Genomic DNA, 19,685 nt, shown 5'->3' with positions numbered 1-19,685 from the left:
TCACTGCCTTTTGTGATTTTAGTTTCATCCATTACTCTGGATTCATCACGGGCTCCTTCTATGGAGAATTTTTTAATTCTGAGACTTTTATGGGTATTTCTTTAACAATTTCTAACTCTCTATCCTCTATTTTCTTGGTAAGATGTTGCAATTCCTCTACTTTTCTTACCTTTCTATCATTTGTTATTTTGTTCTTGAGAAATTTCTTCTATTGTTCTTATGAGCTGTCCTTGACTTTATCCTTACTATGGACTATTTTATTTCAGCTACCACATGTTGATTTCCAATAGCTGGTTCTTGCTCTCTGAATGGTCATTTTTATCATAGTTTTGTGTAATTCTGGCTGCCTATTGCTCTAGGATCTGACAGAGGGAATGAGGTTGTGGGTTCTGTCCATTCAGAATGCCAGCTTTTACTGAATCCCCCTTGTGCAAATGCTTGCCTACCCTCACTGCCAGCTGATCCTGGTATCTCTAGTTCAACTTCTTTAGGCTCTCAGCCAGTCCTCTTACTTTCTGCCCCAAATCTCTCATATTGCTATGGTAATGGAAGAGACCCCCTCTTGTTGAAAATAACAATCTTACCTTGAAAATAAAAATCACGATATCATCTTATGGCATTTCTGCGAGGGTAAGTCTTAACAGTAGTCGCTGAAAAACCATGATCCCATAGTTCTGGAAGACATCTCCCTCATCGTCAGAAATGGTGCACACCTAGTGGTGCACACCTCAAACACATTTCCACCCTCTAACTGCTTACTAACGTATTACTTAGGACACAGACAACTCTCTCTGGGTGTAGATGTATCTGTTGATGTCATCTGAAAGGTGCATATATTTAAATAAAAATTATAATTTCAGGGGTCCCTGGCTGGCTCAGTTGGTAGAGCATGCAACCCTTGATCTTGGGGTCATGAGTTCAAGCCCCATGTTAATGTATGTATTTTAAGAAAAGAAAGAAAGAAAGAAAATTCTAATTTCAGTCCCTTGTCCTTTACTGAACATAAGGAAGCCTTTGCTTCTTTCTACTCCGTGGTCTCTGCCCAGGGGCCGGCAGACAGCAGCGAGTGCTCACTGGTGTATTAATGACTCCTCATGCCTGGCTCTGGAAGTCGCGTGTGATACAGTGGATCACTGGGCTCTGGAGTCTGATTGCTTGAGTTTGCCATTTCGACCACCTACTCAATTCCTTTAAGCCTCAATTTGTCAGCCTGCAAAATGGCACTGATAGTCCTCATCTCGATGCTGCGGAGAGGGTTAGATGAGATGGTGCCCGTGAAGCATCAGGCGTGGCACAGGGTCAGGAATGTTGGCTTTGCTGCTATCACTGCTATTATTAATATTACTGAATGTCCTGTTTTCTCCCCACGTGCCAACCCAGTGGTCCATTATGAGGTTGAGGTTTGGACGGGGGATGTGGGCGGTGCAGGCACCACTGCCCGAGTCTACGTGCAGATCTATGGCGAGGACGGCAAGACAGACGTGCTCTTCCTGTCCAGCCGCTCGAAAGTTTTTGAGCGGGCATCCAAGGACACGTTCCAGGTGTGTGTGGGTAAGGCAGCGGGAGTGCCCACAGAGGGCCAGGGGATGCCCCAAAATGAAGGGATTGGACTAGCTCAGTGGTTCTCATCCCTGGCTTCTTAGAATCACCTGGAGAGCTTTAAGAAAAAAAAAAAAGTGCTGCCTGGCCCACATCCGGATCAGTTAAGTCAGAACCTCTATGGTGGGATGCGTTTTCGGGGTATGCTTCTGAAAACTCTGCCGGGAGGCTAACAAGCTGCCAATTCCGAGAACCGCTGGAGTAGATGATTCTAATTTGACAAAATATGGCCTGAAGCCCCTGGTTACTGCATCCACTGCCAGCCTGTGATTCCACAGCTCTCTCCGCCTGTGGGCAGGGCCACACTTCGAGGCAGGATCTGGGGAGGAGCCTCCTGGCTGCATTCTCGACGCCCCAGGATTCTGCACTTCCCTTTGAGTAGAGAAGAAAAAGATGAGAATGTGAGCATGTTGTTGGCAGGGGAGGAGAATGCAGGTGTGACGCCCTGTGGGGGACACATGAATGTTTCCTGTGGGATACTAGTGCGTGTGAGTGAGTGTATGCATGTGTGTGTGTGTGTGTAAGCAGGTATGTGTGTGCAGGGAGCATATTCGTGCTGGGTGCTCTGTGTGTGTTTGTGTGCCTCAGGTCACTTGGCCCTCGGCAAAGAGTCCTACCCCAGTGCCCGGCAGGGTCTGATTGACCTGGGTCAGGGCATACGGAACGTTGGTGCTGGAGGGGGCCTCACTGAGGCCAACCCCCCATAACACTGCTGAGGAGGTAGAGGCCCTAGCATTTCACCTCTCTGAGCCTCAGATTCTTCCTCCGTTCAAACCTAGCCTTAGAGTGCCTCCCTAGCCTGCTTCGAAGTCCTTAGAGGGGTCAAAATGGTGAAGGTCAGGGTACGTACTCAGGAAATTGTGGCCAGTTGTGGGGGTGGAACAGAGCAGAGCGTCTTCCAATGCCAGCATGCTGTGTGGCTGGAAGTGATGCGGTCATGAATGCGGTCATGGGAGACGCATGGGTGCTGAGGAGACAGATGTGGGAGGAGGGGATGGTGAGCAGGCCCGACTGGAGAGGTTGAGGGCAGGGATGCTCTGACTTGGAAAATGCTGGGGAGGAGATCTAATGTGCTGAAGAACGAACTTACCAGGCCCAGAGCCCATCCCCTAAGTAGCTGAGAGGGAAAAATGCCTCTCCTTCAGGGCTCCTGGGCTCTCATTTTGGCTGATAACTTTCTCAGAAAGGTGGTTTTGGCCTACATTGTGGCTTCATGAACAGAGTCAGAAGACCTGAGTTCTTATCTAGACCTGGACTCCAGTTATGGGGCACTGAGAAACTCAGGTCCCCAGTCACCAGGACACATGTGGAAAAATTGGTGGCACCAGGCTTTGAAAAGTGTCAGACACCCAGAAGGGGCCCATCAGAATGGGGAACAGAGTGGCTCAACCAGCAGGTACCCCATGTGGACCCTCCCCTGAGCTCTGTGGGGCTAGACCTCGCTGCAGGGTGAGGCTTAGAACAGAGTAAGTAGATCGAAGGCCGAGGACCTAATCTGAAGAAAAGCTAAGGCTAAATCCATCCACGCTGTGCCAGACCCTGTGCCAGAGAGAAGCAAGAAAGAACAGTCCCCGTCTCAAGTAATTCCCCATTCAGGTGGGCGGGGAGCAGCTCATGTGGACAGGGAGGGCATCCAGGACAGACCAGAACCACAGCCAAGGTCTGGGCTCCCTCTGCACTGCCAGGGAAAGAAGAAGCCTGTGCTGGGGGAGAGGCCTGGGGTCCCTGGGGACATGGGGGAGGGGGTTGGGTGTATTTTTGAAAAATAACAGTTTTCTTGCTCATTACATACAAAAGTTGTATATGATTCATGCTGAAAAAAACTTTGGAAAGAGAATCCAGAAAAGCACAAACTGAAAAGGAAAGTAGTAATAAGGTTCAGGAAATGGAATGAATGGATTTCCTTGGAGGCAGAGGAAGGAATAAAGACGCTCTGGGTGAGGGGAGTGCATGAACAGAGGTGTGGAACCAGGAGTGACAGGAATGAGCGCGATGTGCATGTGTGTGTGCGTGCATGTGTGGATGTGGGGCGGGGTGAAGGGAGAGAGGCAGGGAGACCATCCTGACCACGACCCAGGGGTTAGAAGGAAGTAGGTGTGGGTGGAAGGAGGGGCTGCAAGAGGTCCTGGAAGGCCGGCCGAACAAGCAGGCTGAGAGAGAGGGAGCTGGTGGAAGCTTGTGAGCTCGAGGCCCCGGGCCTCCCCACCGGGGCTCCGCACACAGGCCCAAGCCTGGCTGCGCAGGGGAGGCGGGGAGGACGCCAGGGGCCCCCCCAGCCACTGCCCTGCGCTTTGCACAGCTGGAGGCGGCGGACGTGGGTGAGGTCTTCAAGATCCGGCTGGGGCACACGGGCGAAGGCTTCGGGCCCAGCTGGTTCGTGGACACGCTGTGGCTGCGGCACCTGGTGGTGCGGGAGGTGGAGCTCACGCCCGAGGAGGAGGCCCGGAAGAAGAAGGAGAAGGACAGGCTGCGGCAGCTGCTCAAGAAGGAGCGGCTGAAGGCCAAGCTGCAGAGGAAGAAGAAGAAGAAGAAGAAGAAGGGTAGCGACGAGGAGGACGAGGGGGACGAGGAGGAGGAGTCCTCGTCGGAGGAGTCCTCGTCTGAGGAGGAGGAGGAGGAGGAGACGGAGGAGGAGGAGGAAGAGGAGGAGTTTGGGCCGGGGATGCAGGAGGTGATTGAGGAGTACAAGTTCGAAGCCCACCGCTGGCTGGCCCGGGGCAAGGAGGACAATGAACTTGTCGTGGAGCTGGTGCCGGCAGGCCGGCCGGGTCCTGAGCGTAAGCCCGAGGAGGGGTCTGCAGGTCCGCTGAAGGGGGCCCGGTGAAGGGGGGTGTCTAGCTCTCCAGTCACGTGGCAGCCCCATAGCGGGGCACCTGTCATGGTTCCCAAGTGGGTCTCCTGACCTGTGACAGGCCTCTGCCTGGGGTTAGCTCTGCCCCTTGGGCGGCTCTCAGGGGGAGCCTGGATGTAGCTCGCGATGACTGAAAGTGGGACGTAACGTAGGAGGGCGGCCAAGGGCGTCTCCCCTTGACTCTCAGGCTCCTGGGCCTCATGGCAAAGAAAAGTCTTGAGCAGTGGGGAGGGATAGGTTCTTTCCAGGTTAGTGCAGATGTGGAGGAATCTGTAGGTCCTTCCCGCTCCCACGAGCTGGCTGGATCCGAGAGGCTGAGCCTCAGGTCCGCCCCGAGGCCTAGGTGTCCTCAACGCCACGTTTTTCTCTGTCCCCAGCCAACACCTACGAGGTCCAGGTAATCACAGGGAATGTGCCCAAGGCCGGCACCGATGCCAATGTCTACCTGACCATCTACGGGGAGGAGTACGGGGACACAGGCGAGCGGCCCCTGAAGAAGTCGGACAAGTCCAACAAGTTTGAGCAGGGCCAGGTAGAGTGGGGGCTCTCTGGCCCTTGCGTGGGTGGTGGAGACTGCTGGTTCCGGAGGCCACACCCCACCAGCACGGTGTCCAGCAGGGTGCTTTGTTGAGTCCACCCAGATGTAATCGAAGTGGTTCCTCTGTGAGCTCCGGCGCCTTGTGGTGGGGGGCATAAGATAGGCCGGGGAGGGGAGCGTCGAGCACCACGAAGCCCACAGGAACTGACCAGAGATATTACAGGTAGCAGATGCTCAGGCGCTGAGGGGGTGGAGCAGGGGGGTTCAAGGAGGAAGTGCCGACGGCTCTTTGGGGAAAACATGGTAGGAAGGAGAGCTGTACACTGGGCCATGGTGGGTGAGTGTGGGATGGATGCCCACGATTACCGTGAGAGGTGTTCCCCGAGGATGGGTCCAGGGGACAGAGATGTGGGGTGGAAATCTGGAAGGCCCAGCTCCAGGACAGGGAGTCTTCCCACTGTGCTGTGTTAACGCTGAGCCAGGGGGCGCACTGCCTCTGGGAAGCTTGATGAGCCCAGTTAAGGGGGGTGGGGCATGAGAGCCTTGAAAGAAGGTTGAGAAGCCTGGACTGAGTCCTGGTCCTGCCCCAGCAGGAGCCACGAAGGCTTCTGAGCAGTGAGAGAAATGCACGCACACCCCTCTTCCAGGTATCGTGGGGAGAGTGTGAAAAATCCAGCTGTCATCTTTGTCCTTCAAGATGTTACAATATTCTCTGGCTGGAAGACTGTCCCCAGCTCACCTTTCTCATTCCTGCCCCTGATCCCAAAGCCACATTTCCTCATCCACACAGAGGAAGAAGAGAAACCAAACCCATGAAAGTACTCCTGGGCTCCTCTGATTTCTTTCAGAGGCTGCCTGCTTTTTCTTTCAATACTGCCTTGCCATGACTTGAGGTTTAGGGTTTATTTCCATAGCCACTATGATCCTGGATTGGAAGAAAACTGTCATAGAGGACGTAACTGGTACAATGGATGAAATTTGAATATGGGCTTGTATGTTAGATAATAGTATTGTGTCGATAGTATTGTGTTTCCTGAGTTTGGTAATTGTCCTGGGATTATATGAGAATCACCTGTTCTTAGGAAAGCTATGATGAAGAATTCAGAGGTGAAGAATCATGGTATCAGCCATTTACTTTTAAACGTTTCAGAAAAATAATAGCAAAAGAGAGAGACAGGGAAAGCAAATATTGCAAAATGTAGGTGAAGGGCATATAAAATTTCATTGTATTGTTTCTGCAAATTTTCTGTAGACTTGATTGTTTTTCAATATAAAGAATTTAAGAAGTTACAGCCGAGAGGAATCCCTTATCAGGTCCCGATGTTGCCTGCCTCCTGCAGTGCAGACGCGTATACTGGGCTACACGCACGGCCTTCCTACTCACATGGTGAGGGAGTGCAAGTCTCCTGTTCCTGTGAATCACTTTTGATTTACACTTTGAATTCTGTAAATCACCTTGGATTTGCACTTTGGCTCATCCCAGGTGCTTAGAATGGGTGGCTGAAGGGGCTTATGCACACATGTGCACACATAGCACAGGGTTTCAGCACACACCCAACAACAGGCCCTCCACGGGTGCACACACACACACACACACACACCCCACAACATGAACGCGGGCAGCCAGCCCACCTGCCTTCTCCTCTGCCCCTCACGGTCACCTTCCTGGCCTTCCCACTCCTCCTGCCACCCTTTGGGACACAGAGTGAAAAGACCCCTGGTGTGGGCAGGTTATAAAAGAGTGCAGATCACACACAGTCAACTGGCTGTCACAGGTTTCCACACCCCCTTCCCTCAATGGTTTGGGTCTCCCTGCCGGCCCCCAGGTGCTGATGTGTAGGGGGGGTGGGGCGCACCATGTCTCGGGGCAGGGGGGCATCCCTCTGAGTGCTTCTCTGGCCCTTCCCAGACAGATACCTTCACCATCTATGCTATTGACTTGGGGGCTCTGACCAAGATTCGGATTCGCCATGACAACTCGGGCAACAGACCGGGCTGGTTCCTGGACAGAATAGACATCACCGACATGAACAATGAAGTCACGTGAGTGGGGCTTGAGGGGAGGGGGGGAAGGCCATGCCTGCTTCTTAGTCCTGGGAAGAGGGCTGAGGGTGGGGTGGTTGGGATGTCTGAGGCTGGGGGGGTGGGGGGGTCGGTGGTGGCTGTATGTTAGTTTGGCTCCTGTGGCTGGCTGGGTGGGCACTGCCTCTCTCTCTCCCCTCTCACTGGGCAGCCCCCTGGAGTTCCTGCCCTGGCAGGTGACAGGACCTCCAATCTAGTTCTTGAGATCCATCAGTTCAGAAGGTCGGGTTTCCTGTCCCTGTCAGACCTCCACTGGCCTAGTCTCCATCCACTTACTCACTCATCCGTGTCTCCACATATGAAGCGGCTTCCAGTACAATGTTTTAATGTTCTAGACCAGGGGTAAGCACACTTTTTCTCTAAGGGCCAGATAGGAAATATTTTAGGCTTTGGGGCCATTTGGTCTCTGTCATAATTGATCTATTTGACTTTGCAGCAGGGAAGCAGCCACAGGTGATACTTGGTGGATGTGGCCGTGTTCCAATAAAACTTTATTCATGAACACTGAAACTTGAATTTCATGTCATTTTCACATGTCACAAAATAACAGTGTTCCTTAGATTTTCTTTTTTTCAGCCATTTTAAAAATGTAAAATTCAGGGGTACCTGTGTGGCTAAGTCGATTAAGCGTCCGACTCTTGGTTTTGGCTCAGGTCGCGATCTCGAGGTTCGTGGGTTTGTGCCCCACAACAGGCTCTGTGCTGACAGTGTGGGGCCTGCTTGGGATTCTCTCTCTCCCTCTGCCTCTCAAAATAAATAAACTTAAGACAATGTAAAATTCATGCTTAGTTTGTGGGATGTACATAAACAGGTGAGTGGGCCACATTTGGCCCACAGGCCATGGTTTGCTGGCCCCTGCTCAGGATTCCCAGCTACCACCAGGAGCTAGGTTGAGGAAGGCATATTATCCTCCTGACAGGTGAAGGAACCATGCCCCAAGGAGGTGAAGCCGCCACACCCCCAGAGCCCATTCATGCCAGAGCCAAGATCAGAACTCCAGACCATCAATGATGAGTCTGGTGCGTCTCCATCATTAGGCCCCATTGCCTCTTGAGCAAAAGGGGCCACGGAGCAATAGACATGAAAAAAGGCTGGAGGTGTGATGGGGAGGTGCAGGGGCAGACAGAGAGGAAGGCAGGCAAGATCCTGAGTGTGTTGTAGGGCTGCTGAGTGCCCGCCAGTGTCCGGAATGTAGCGGGCACCCAATAAACAAACATACGTTGACTTAACTTCTTGGTCTGCAGTCTGGTGTCTCTTAGAGCAAGCCCTCTTCTTGGGCTACTCTCTGTGCTGGGCAAGGGGTGAGGAGGCTCACCCCATCTCCCACCTCCACCCCGCCCCACCAGCCCAAGAGACTGCCTCAGATGGGGACACCAAAGGACACCTCTCACGTGGCCTGGTGTCCTGGCTTTCCGTGAGGTCATTGTGACGGCAGAGAAGGGCAGTGGGACAACGCTATAGCCGGGAACCAGGGTCCTGAGCTGTGGTAGTCCTCTCTCAGAAACTTACCAGGTCACCCTGAACTAAGTGCTCCGTGTCTATGGGCTTTCATTCACTCTTCTGATAAATAGGCTTAATGATGTCAGCCCAGCTTACTTCTCAAGATGTTCTGAAAATCTAAGGCATTTAAGCTGGAAAAGGATAAAGTACTGGCAAAAACAGAAGGACAGGAACAGACCAAATATCCCTGGCTTCCCCTTAGAGCTCCGTTAGGGTCAGTTAACTCTGTTCCATTGATTTGACATTTCTGGGCCAGCCCAACAATTTGTAAATTATTGTAGCCTTATAATCTATTTTAGTATCTGTCAGTACTTGTCCTTTTCCATTATTCTTTAAAAATATTAGCTTTTCTTGCCTTTTCAAATCAAGACATTAAGTGATTTGAAGAAAAAAATCCCATTGGAATGTTGATGGTTATGCCATTAATCGTATGTGTGGAGAATTGTGTATTTAGAATATTAAGTGCTGCCCCAGGGGCGCATTTCCATTTATCCAATTGTTCCTTCTGGTATCCCAGTGATGCTTTACAATTTTCTACAGTCGTACTAAGTTTATGCCTAAATATTTTCTATTTTTATCGCTCTCGTGAATGGTATCCTCTCGTTCCCCATCCCCTTTCTTCCCTCCCTTTCTCTTTTCCTTCCCTCCCCCACTCCTGGCCCCCTCATCACCTCCCCCGCCCTCATCATCCTGTCTTGTTGGTGTGAGTCAGGGTCCACCTCCCCATCTTCACCAGCCCTGGTCAGAGGCTCTTGCCTGGTCCCTCTGCTGCACCCTGGCCCCTCCTGTGTCAGGGGTGTGTTCCTCCTCTGCCCAACAACCTGCAGAGGCTCCCATTCACCCCCAGGTGAGAGCCAGAGCACTTCCAGTGGCCTGCCCCACACCCCCTCCTTAACTCTTGGTCCTGGTCTCCCTCCTGCTCACTCCTTGCTGTTCCTTGAGCCCAACAGCCAAGGGCCTTTGCATGTGCTGTCCCTTCTCCCTGGTCCTCCTTCCCCTAGTGGCTTACTCATGCTTTCTCTAGGTAAGGTCTCTGCTCAACGGTCATCTGCTCAGCAAGCCTCCCACCCTGGACCTTTTATTTCTCTTCCTTTGTTTCTTTTTCTGCACGTCACTAACGTTTGACCTACAATCGACTGCAGTATTTCATCATTGTTCCTTTCCCCACAACTGAATATAAGGTCCCTGCCTAAGGTAACGATTTCACCTGTCTTGTTCCCTACAGTGTCCTCTCCAGCATCTAGAAGAGGGCCTGGTGCACAACAGGCTTGCCATAAATACTTACTAAATCAACTAATGAATACAAACCACATTTGCTGTGTTGACTCATTCATTCATTCAGCAAACACATGCCATGCTAAGTGCGGAGAGTCAAGCGGCTGGTTCCAACAGAAAACTGTGATGGTCTAGGAGGCAGATGTTTTAGGTTCATTTCCTGTCTCTTCCTTTCTTTACTTGTGTGGCCTTGGGAAAGTCACTTAAGCCCTCTGAGCCTCAGTTCTTCCATCCATGAAACGGGATAATAAAACTCCCACACAGCATTAAGATAACCCGTGTAAGGGCCAGCGCCGGGCCTGGCACCCGGCAAAAGGTAGCACCGTGCCAGTAAGAACCCAGTCAGTTGGCATCTAAAAGTGGCTGCATAGCTAGGAAGGAACGGGCATGAGCGGGATTACGAAGGAACTCCTTGGGCAGTAGGAAAGGCAGAGCGAGGGGGCCGCTGTCTCAGGGTGGCGCCCCCCCAAATGGGGCTCAGGGACTGGGGGGTGAGGAGGGGGTCAGGGTGCTCCTCTGTCCGAGGTGACATTTCAGATGGGCCTTCACAAACCGTGATGTTTGGTGTTTGGAACAAAGGGCACTAAAGCGGCTGAACCGTGTGATGTGGGAGCTGAAGGGCACGAGGGGCATGAACGGCAGGTGGTGGGTAATTCTGTCCGACTCGTGCATGAAGGGAACAGGACAAGAACTTTGGGAAGGGAGGCCGGAGTGGGGGGTGCCGCTCCACAGCCAGAGGCTCCTAGCTGGCCAGCTTTTCCAGAAAGCCTGCTTCTTAATTTTTTTTTTTAATGTTTTTATTTTTGAGAGAGGAGGCAGGGGGGCAGGCAGAGCGAGAGGGAGACACAGAATCTGAAGCAGGCCCCAGGCTCTGAGCTGTCAGCACAGGGCCTGACATGGGCTCCAACTCGTGAACCACAAGATCATGACCTGAGCAGAAGTGGGACGCTTAACCGACTGAGCCACCAAGGTGCCCCTCCCAGAGAGCCTTCGGAGGCCGAGGTAGGAAGACAGAGAAGGAGCAGGGAGGCACTCATGAGAGATGTTGGCCTGGAGGCAGAGAGATTAAAGAGGATGTGATCTCTGGAGCCCCTGCCACCATACTGAAGTCACCCAAGCAGGATTCAGAGTGGCTCAGGGCTCTGATGCCCCGACAAGGCTAGCACTCAGCAGGGTGGCAGTGGGGCCGTGTCCAGTCCCTTTGGCCTCCAAAGGCTGCCGGTTCTGGAGAGCAGCTGAGCCTGACTGGAAATACCTGGAGGAAGGGCCGGTGGGAGGGGAAGGGCAGAGGTGGATTGATCCACAATGCAAATTGCCAAAAAAGGAGAGCATTCTTTCTCTTCAAGTAGGGAGTGCTTGAGGCCCTTTGTAGGAGTCCCAAGCTGGCAGGAGGCAGTCAAGATGATTCGGAAAAGGCTTTTGAACGGTGGTTTGCAGCCGAGGGTGGCTTTGAGTGGGTGGTCCTGGGGTCTGAGGTCCCTCGTGGGTGGACTGGGGCTCCGCACACAGGCTCACATTCCCTCAAGAAAGGACCTCTCTGGTCCTTTGGGCTAGGAAGAAGATGGTGAAGCTGGGGAAATTTATCTGTGGCTTCCTCCAGCCTCCTCTAACCTGGGAAGCCCCACCCCTTCGCCACTCTGAAAAAAAAAAAGTTAAAAAAAGTGTCAGATTGATTTTGTATTGGTAGCCGTGTTTGGAATGCAGAGAGGCTGTTCCCACTCCGTCTCCTCTGCTCAGATAATTCCTGGAGCCTTGGGTTGGCTTTAGGTAGCACGTTCTAAGGGGAATGTTGAAAAAAAAAAAAAAAAGAAAGAAAGAAAGAAAATGCATCTTCAAGGAAAGGATAGTGGCCGGTTAAGAAACTTGGAGTTATTGCAAGAATTTGAAGGAGGAAATGAGAACATTTCACCTTGATAGGAGATAGTGCCTTCCAATGCTGTGGGTACTTATGGCTGCCGGTGTTTGTGGGGACTGTGACCATGGCAACAAGCAAGAAGATCCCGAGCTCATGGGGTTAGTTTGCCTAATGGGGGACACAGATTTATGCTCTCTGGGCAAACTCTTCCATCCTCATCACTTCCTTGACCATTTATTTGAGAATAGTGCCCACAATTTATATCTCCAGTCGTACCAGTCAGAATAGTCTAGGTTGTGCTGAGTAGCAAGTGGCCCTAAAATGTCGTGTCCTAACACAATAGAAGCTTATTTCCTGCTCACCCTGCATGTCCAGGACAGGGCATCGGGGGACTCTGCTCAATGTGATCGCTCAGCGACCCAGGCTGATGGGACATTTTCCTCAACACATGTTTCCACGGTCGTTCTTGTAGTGGAAAGAGGTGTGACAAATCACCCACTGACTTAAAGATTCCTTACAGCCCAGAGATTCTAATCATATTAGCAAGGACTTAAAACTTCAAAGTCCTCCTAACATCCAAAGCTATGAACCTCGGATGTTTGGATTTCAGAACACATGACAGAAATGGTGGGATTTGGCAGGAGGGGTACATTGTTTTGAACTAACACATCTTTGTTAAGTCGTTGACTCATCGGGCTCTGCTTTCTCCCTCTTTTCCACAGCTCTTGACTTGTTGAGGAAGTGAGGTTGTGTCATGTCTTCCTTCCTCCTTTAAGAGGTTAGCTGCTTTTTTTGATCTGCATTAAAATCTAATACACTCAAGTTCAAAGAGGAAGAGGCAAATGCCGCAAAAGTTAGGAATATATTTAGTGTCCCGAGTTTTGCCCATATTCAGCCTGGTATATTTTGCTTTCTCTACGTGTTTTCCGCCCGAAGATAGAGATTCCCATTCTGATTGGTGGCTTGAGGGTGTCATTAGATCCTCATTAAAGACAGATGCTGTTGGGTGGGCTTTTCAGTGAGAGTTGAACAGAAAGCTTGTTGGACTTCTTCCTCTGGAGTTTCATCTGACAGGATGTTCTCTGGAACCCCACACTCTTTCAGGGCCCTTGGAATATTGAGACACAAAAGACCTCGCAGATGATTTTATCCAGCCTTTGTAGTGGTGGAACTGAGGGCCTGGGGCCACGTAGCTTTATAGGGGAAGAGTAGAAACACAAACCCTGAATTCCTGAGTTCCAGATTCATGCTCTTGTGGCCATGCCATCCCACCAGTATCACCTGTCGACTTTGACCTGATGTGGTCCAGCGCTTGTGCACAAAATGGGGAAGGCCATACCAAATGACATACATTTTACAACATTAAGTGTTTCTGTCTTCTCAGTTTTTACTTTTTTTATTTAAAAAAATTTTTTAATGTTTATTTATTATTGAGAGACAGAGAGAGACAGAGCATGAGCATGAGAGGGGCAAAGAGAGGCGGAGACACAGAATCTGAAGCAGGCTCCAGGCTCTGAACTGTCAGCACAGAGCCTGACGCGGGGCTCGAACTCACAAACCGTGAGACCATGACCTGAGCCGAAGTTGGACGCCCAACCAACTGAGCCACCCAGGTGCCCCTTAGTTTTTACTTTTAAAAAAAAAGCTTATTTATTTTTGAAGGAGAGAGAGAGACAGAGCATGAGCAGGGGTGCGGGGGTGGGGGGAGGGGTGGGCAGAGAGAGAGAGAGAGGGAGACCCAGAATCCAAAGTGGGCTCCAGGCTCTGAGCTGTCAGCACAGAGCCCAACGCGGAGCTTGAACTCATGACCCATGAGATCATGACCTGAGCTGAAGTCATACACTTAACTGCTTAACCAACCCAACCACCCAGGTGCCCCTCAGTTTTTACTTTTGAGTGAAACTTAAGATTTGCTCCAATAATCCGTTTAAACCTCCTGCTCACCCAAGCCCCCCCCTTTCCTTCCAGTGGCCTTGTTTAAGCAGGGTGGTGGCCACACCTGGCCAGCACACCTACTCGCCACTCTTCTCCTTTGCTCCTTCAGAATCCCTGGCAATTTCCGTCCCCGGTACGGTACCCAGAGACCTGCTTAAGCAGGACTTACTGCTGTGAGAGGAAGGGGAAGGGGAAGAAGGGGAAGAAGGGGAAGGGGAAGGGAGGGAAGGGGAAGGGGAAGGGGAATCCTCTGCTAAATCTTCTGTGGGTGCTTGTTGGCATCATGGGGCTAGAGGCTGAAGGCCCAGCACTCAGGCCAGTCCCAGCCCCTGCTCAGGTTCTGCCCTCCAGGGGGATGGATCTGAGAAAAGAGATGGGAAGAGATGCTGCCACTCTGGGCATGCCGAGGGGCTTTAATGTCCCAGTACAAGTATCTCGGGGACACTGGAGAAGTCGCTCCATGAAAGCCAGCCTCTGCTTCCCAAGTAGGCACACGCTCAGCAGGTGTGGGCGGACTTGGGCCTTACCCCTTCCGTCTGGCTGACTTCTCTCTCCCGGGATAAGTCGCCCACTCTTTCTTTGTGTCTCTCTCTCCCTCTGTCCTTGTTCTGCTCCAGCTTCCCACTCTCCTTGTCTCCGCCTCTGCCGCAACCCCACTCCTTTCTTTATTTCTGTGGCTCCTTTAATTGGCCATAATTAAGAGCCAAAGCCTATTATTCATAAGTTAATTGGCTGAATAAAAAATGTAACTTTCCCATTCATAACTTAAAGACTAGAAAGTGGAACAATATACATTTTTCCATTAAGCCCTAATTTAAAGGCAATTTAATCTATATTGCCCTTGACTGAGCTCCTCCCACCCTTTGAATCCGTGTCCATGAACACAGAATTGCCCTTCTGCACCCCGTGTGAGCCCGTGTGTGGGCTGAGGTTATGCCTCTCTAAAGTGTTGGCCCTAGGAGGCAATAATGTCTCTAGAGGAATGTGGGGCTCTGACAGGGATGAGACCCCCAGCCTACACTGCTCCCTCCTCTCCAGGAGGGACTTCCTTCTCTCCTCAGGGACTCTGATCAGTCCCTGAATGCATCTTAAGCAGCCAGTCTGGCAGGAAGGGGTGGATATTGGGTAGAATGGCCCCAGTTTAGACATGGGCTGCATCCACCAACCCTCTGAGTTGTTCTGGGAGCTTGGGGGCCCAAGGCCAGCTGTCCAGCCCACAAGCTCCAGAGACCCCAGGCATGGGCAGGGGAGAAACAGGGAAGTACAATAAGAGTAACAACAGCAATAGTACTAGCAAATTCTTACCGAGAGCCAGGCATTTTTAGAAGCACTTTAAAACATTTAACCCACGTAAACCTCATAACAACTTTGACATAAGCAATATGATCTTCATTTTACAGAATGGCAAACTGAAGCACAAAGTAGGGTTGCCAGGTAAAATACAGAATGGCCAGTTAAATTTGAATTCCAGAGAAGCAGTGAGTAATGTTTTAGTATAAGTATGTCCCAAATATTGGGTAGGACATACTTACGCTAAAACATTATTCATTGCTTATCGAAAACTCAAATTTAACTAGGAGCCCTGTGATTCTGTTGGCTAAATCTGGCAACCCTAACACAGAGAGGTAAAGAAACTGGCTCAAGGTCATATGACTATAAGTGGCAGAGCCAGGATTCCAACCCAGTCTGGCTCCAGAGGCGAGTCCTTAATTAATTCATGTTGCTACCTCCATCATCCCTGGACCCCCCTTTGCTTTGTTTAGGTGTCTTCATTTTAGCTGGGCTCAGCCTCTACACTGAGGAGTCTAACTTGGACCTCCCTTCCCTACATGGCGCCAGCTGTCTGCTATGCCATTCCTTAGCCACACTTTCTGTATCTTCCAGAAGCATGATTGGGTATCATTCCATTAAAATCCATTTACTCAACCCTTAAGTATTGAACACCTACTATGTACAATACTCTCTGCTAAAGTGGCTTTGGCTACCAGGTTAATTCTAGAAAAGGCTGGCACAGTCCCTGGAAGCACTTCTTCTAGATACCTCCAATATGACCCTGAGTGAAGGTTTAATAGGCTCCAGGCAACTCTTACACAGCCATTTTCAATGGGGGGTCTTGAAACCGTGTCCCCATGTTTGTTTTCTGCTCCATGCAAGTGACTCTCATAGGGTGACCCCCAGGCTGGGTAGGATGGGAGGGCCATGCTTTTGGATGGGGGGCAGATAGGGGAGTGTTGGGGCCTCTGAGGGCCTGTCATTTTGCAGCCCAGGACCGCTCTTTAATGAAATCTTTCCTAAGCGACGTTCCTAAACTCTCCTCATTCCCCTTCCTACAGGTACTACTTTCCATGCCAGCGCTGGCTGGCAGTGGAGGAGGATGATGGCCAGCTGTCCCGGGAGCTGTTGCCAGTGGATGAGTCCTATGTGCTGCCCCTGAGCGAGGATGAGGGGGCCGGGGGAGGTGGTGACAACAACCCCCTTGACAACCTGGCCCTGGAGCAGAAAGGTTTCCTAAACTAGAGCTGGTTTCTTCCCTCTAGCCTCCCTCCCTCGGTCTCCATGTTCCCTTCCCCTGTGGGTTCTGAGCAACCCCTCCTCTGGCAGTGTGTCTGTACTGCCCTTATCCCTCCATGGCCAGAATGGGGAGGTGAGGAGACATATTCCCACATGCCTAGCATAAGGCTGGGTATAAAGCACATGACTAGGCATGGAGCTATGGTCAGGAATGGAGTGGAATGAAATAGGATAGGATGAGATGGAATGGAATGGAATAGAATGGAATATAGAACGGAATGGAATAGAATAGAATAGAATAGAATAGAATAGAATAGAATAGAATAGAATAGGGGCGCCTGGGTGGCGCAGTCGGTTAAGCGTCCGACTTCAGCCAGGTCACGATCTCGCGGTCCGTGGGTTCGAGCCCCGCGTCAGGCTCTGGGCTGATGGCTCGGAGCCTGGAGCCTGTTTCCGATTCTGTGTCTCCCTCTCTCTCTGCCCCTCCCCCGTTCATGCTCTGTCTCTCTCTGTCCCAAAAATAAATAAAAAACGTTGAAAAAAAAAATTTAAAAAAAAAAAAAAAGAATAGAATAGAATAGAATAGAATAAGAATAGGTTGGGTAGAGTAGAGTAGAATAGAATAAGACTAGACTAGACTAGAATAGAATAGGTTGTAGCCTGCTCCGATTTAGTTCTGTGCTCTCCCCTCCAGGCACACCATAAGCCCTCAATACATTTTTGTCAAGGGAAAGAATGAACTTTCAAGAATTCTAGGATGCTTCCCTTCCTTGAAACTTACATCCCTAAAACTTCCCAGTGGAGAAGTCAGACCAGGCTCCTCGCTGATGAGCCTCTGACTCTCAGTCACCCCAAGTCTCCCCTAAACATCCTACAACTCTATTAATTGAGAGATTCCTATGTGAGCTGGAGGCGGGGAGACCTCATCTCTGCCTTGAGGAAGTTTCCAGACTATAGGCAACTGCAGAACAACACATGCTACAAGTAAAGTGATTCCTAGAAATGGTCACCGTGCATGTAGAAATGTACCCAGTACGTTTTCTCCCTCCTCCCTCCACGAGAGGGGCAGTCTACCACTCACTTCTCCACACTCCTCTCCCTGCAGACAAATCTACCACATTCTCAGTGACCATAAAGACTGGGGACAAGAAGAACGCAGGCACAGATGCCAACGTCTTCATCACGCTCTTTGGCACGCAAGACAACACTGGTAAGAATGCAGCATGGGGCCGAGCGAGACTCACCCACGTTCCTCCCCGGGGAGACTAGGAGACTCAGCAGAACTTTCCAAGGAAATCCTGGTCATGCTTCTGTTTTTCTCTCTTCAAAAAAAAATAATTGAAGAATTCCCCTGTGTTGTTTTACTTTATTTTATTGTTTTATTTATTTTATTATTTTATTTTATTTATTAAGAGCACTTGACATGTGCTCTATCCTCTCAAATTTGAAATGGATAATGCATCACTGTCGACTGTAGGTATGGACTGTATGGCAGGCCTCTGGAGCTCATTAATCTTACTAACCTGAAAGTACGCTTGTTGCTTAATAACTCCCCATCCTCTCCTCTCCCCAGCTCCTGGGAACCACCATTCCAGCCTTTGATTTTATGAATTTGGCTATTTTGGATACTTGGTATAAGTGGAATCATGCTATATCTGTCCTTCTGTGTCCGGCTTATTTCACTCAGTGTAATGTCCTCAGGGACCATCCGCATTGTTGCAGATTGGAGAATTTCCTTCTTTTTTAAGGCCAAAGAGCGGTCCATTGTATGTATACATATCAACATTTTTTTCTATCTTTTCATCGGTTAATGGACATTTAGGGTTTTTTTCCCCCCACATCTCAGCTATTGTGAATAGTGCTGCAGTGAAATGGGAGGGCTAATATCTTTTCAAGATCCTGATTTCAATTCTTTTGGATATATACCCAGAAGTGGGATTGGTGGGTCATATGGTAGTTCTATTTTTAATTGTTTAAGGAACTTTCGTACTGTTTTCCATAGCAACGACGCCATTTTGCATTCCCACCAACTATGTACGAGTGTTCCAATTCCTTCACATCCTCACCAACAGTTGTTGTCTTTTCATTTTTGGTGGCAACCACCCTGTCAGGTGTGTGGTGAGATCTCGTTGTGGTTCTGATTTGCATTTCCCTGATGCTTAGTGACAATGAGCATTTCGTTCATATACTGTTGGCCATTTGTATGTCTTCTTTGGAGAAATGTCTGTTTACGTCCTTAGCCCATTTTTTAATTGGGTTATTAGCTTTTTATTATTGAGTTGTAGGATATTATGGTAATGAACCCCTTATCAGATATATGGTTTGCAAATATTCTTTCCCATGCTGTAGGTTGCCTTTTCATTCTATTGATCGTTTCCTTTGCTGTGCAGAAACTTTTTAGTTTGATGCAATCCTCCTTGTTTATTTTTTTAAAATTTTTTAATGTTTGTTTATTCTTGAAAGGGGGGTTGGTATGAGCAGAGGAGGGGCAGAGAAAGGGAGACACAGAATCCAAAGCAGGCTCCAGGCTCCAAGCTGTCAGCACAGAGCCGGACATGAGGCTCGAACTCATGAACTCTGAGATCATGACCTGAGCTGATGTCAGACGCTTAACCGACTGAGCCACCCAGACGCTTCCTCCACTTGTTTATTTTAGTTTTTGTTGCCTGTGCTTTTGGTGTCATATCCATGAGATCATTACCAAGACCAACGTCACAAAGCTTTTCTCCTATGTTTTCTTCTAGGAGTTTTACAGTTTCAGGTCTTATGTTTAAATCTGTATCCATTTTGGGGCTCCTGGGTGGCTCAATAGGTTGAGTGTCCAACTTCAGCTCAGGTTATGATCTCGCAGTTCATGAGTTCGAGCCCCACATCGGGCTCTGTGCTGACAGCTTGGAGCCTGGAGCCTGCTTCAGATTCTGTGTCCTGACAGATTGCATTCAACTAGTGCTGTTGGAGGAAGGCATATTCCCTTTTTCTTAAAAATCTCCATGCGACGTGACTTGTCTACCTGGATTGTAAACATTGGTTCCTTTAGAGATTCTTCCTAAAGCTTACTAAGCCGGTTCTCCTGTACACCAGGGGGCAAAGAGCCCCCTGTCCCCTCTCCCGTCTTCATTCCTCTGTCTACCACCCCAGAAGTGTTTGAAAGCCATATGCATCCTCTTCCCTTCAGCGTCCTCTCCTTAAGTAATGGTGCCTGATCCTATGGTCATTCTTTCTCCAGGCCTTCCTGAAACTTTTTTGCCATTTCCTGTACTCTTGCTGGAGGCATCACTCCGTTTACCTTTCAAAACCACAATGAAGGGCCTCCCAGTCCAAACAGTGACTGGTCTCTTCTCCGTGACTCCTGCCAGCTTTCTTCTTCTGTTCAAGGCTGCCCCTGAGACCCCAGGGAGCACAGGGAGGCTGGTTTTGTCCCTGGCTTCCTCCACATGTAGAAAAATGTGGGGGATGTGGAGGCACAGTCAACACTGACTTAGGACCCCACCACTTTCTCCTGGATGATCTTGAATACGGTACTTCACCTTGTGGTGTGC

General features: G+C 50.0%; 1 protein-coding gene across 1 annotated transcript in view; it reads left to right on the top strand.

The window, feature by feature from the left end:
• Positions 1-19,685, top strand: part of LOXHD1 (lipoxygenase homology PLAT domains 1) — a 162,619-nt gene that overhangs the window by 91,003 nt on the left and 51,931 nt on the right. The window contains exons 18-23 of the mRNA XM_060613756.3: positions 1,381-1,541; positions 3,899-4,376; positions 4,828-4,982; positions 6,898-7,031; positions 15,969-16,138; positions 17,252-17,356. Coding sequence (XP_060469739.3) covers positions 1,381-1,541; positions 3,899-4,376; positions 4,828-4,982; positions 6,898-7,031; positions 15,969-16,138; positions 17,252-17,356 — 1,203 coding nt within the window. The remainder of the gene's footprint in view (positions 1-1,380; positions 1,542-3,898; positions 4,377-4,827; positions 4,983-6,897; positions 7,032-15,968; positions 16,139-17,251; positions 17,357-19,685) is intronic.

Source organism: Panthera onca, chromosome D3, assembly GCF_046562875.1.
Source record: "Panthera onca isolate mPanOnc1 chromosome D3, mPanOnc1 haplotype 2, whole genome shotgun sequence".
Classification (NCBI taxonomy): Eukaryota; Metazoa; Chordata; class Mammalia; order Carnivora; family Felidae; genus Panthera; species Panthera onca.
Note: the sequence above shows the minus strand (reverse complement) of the source record. Positions and strands in the feature narration are given on the sequence as shown.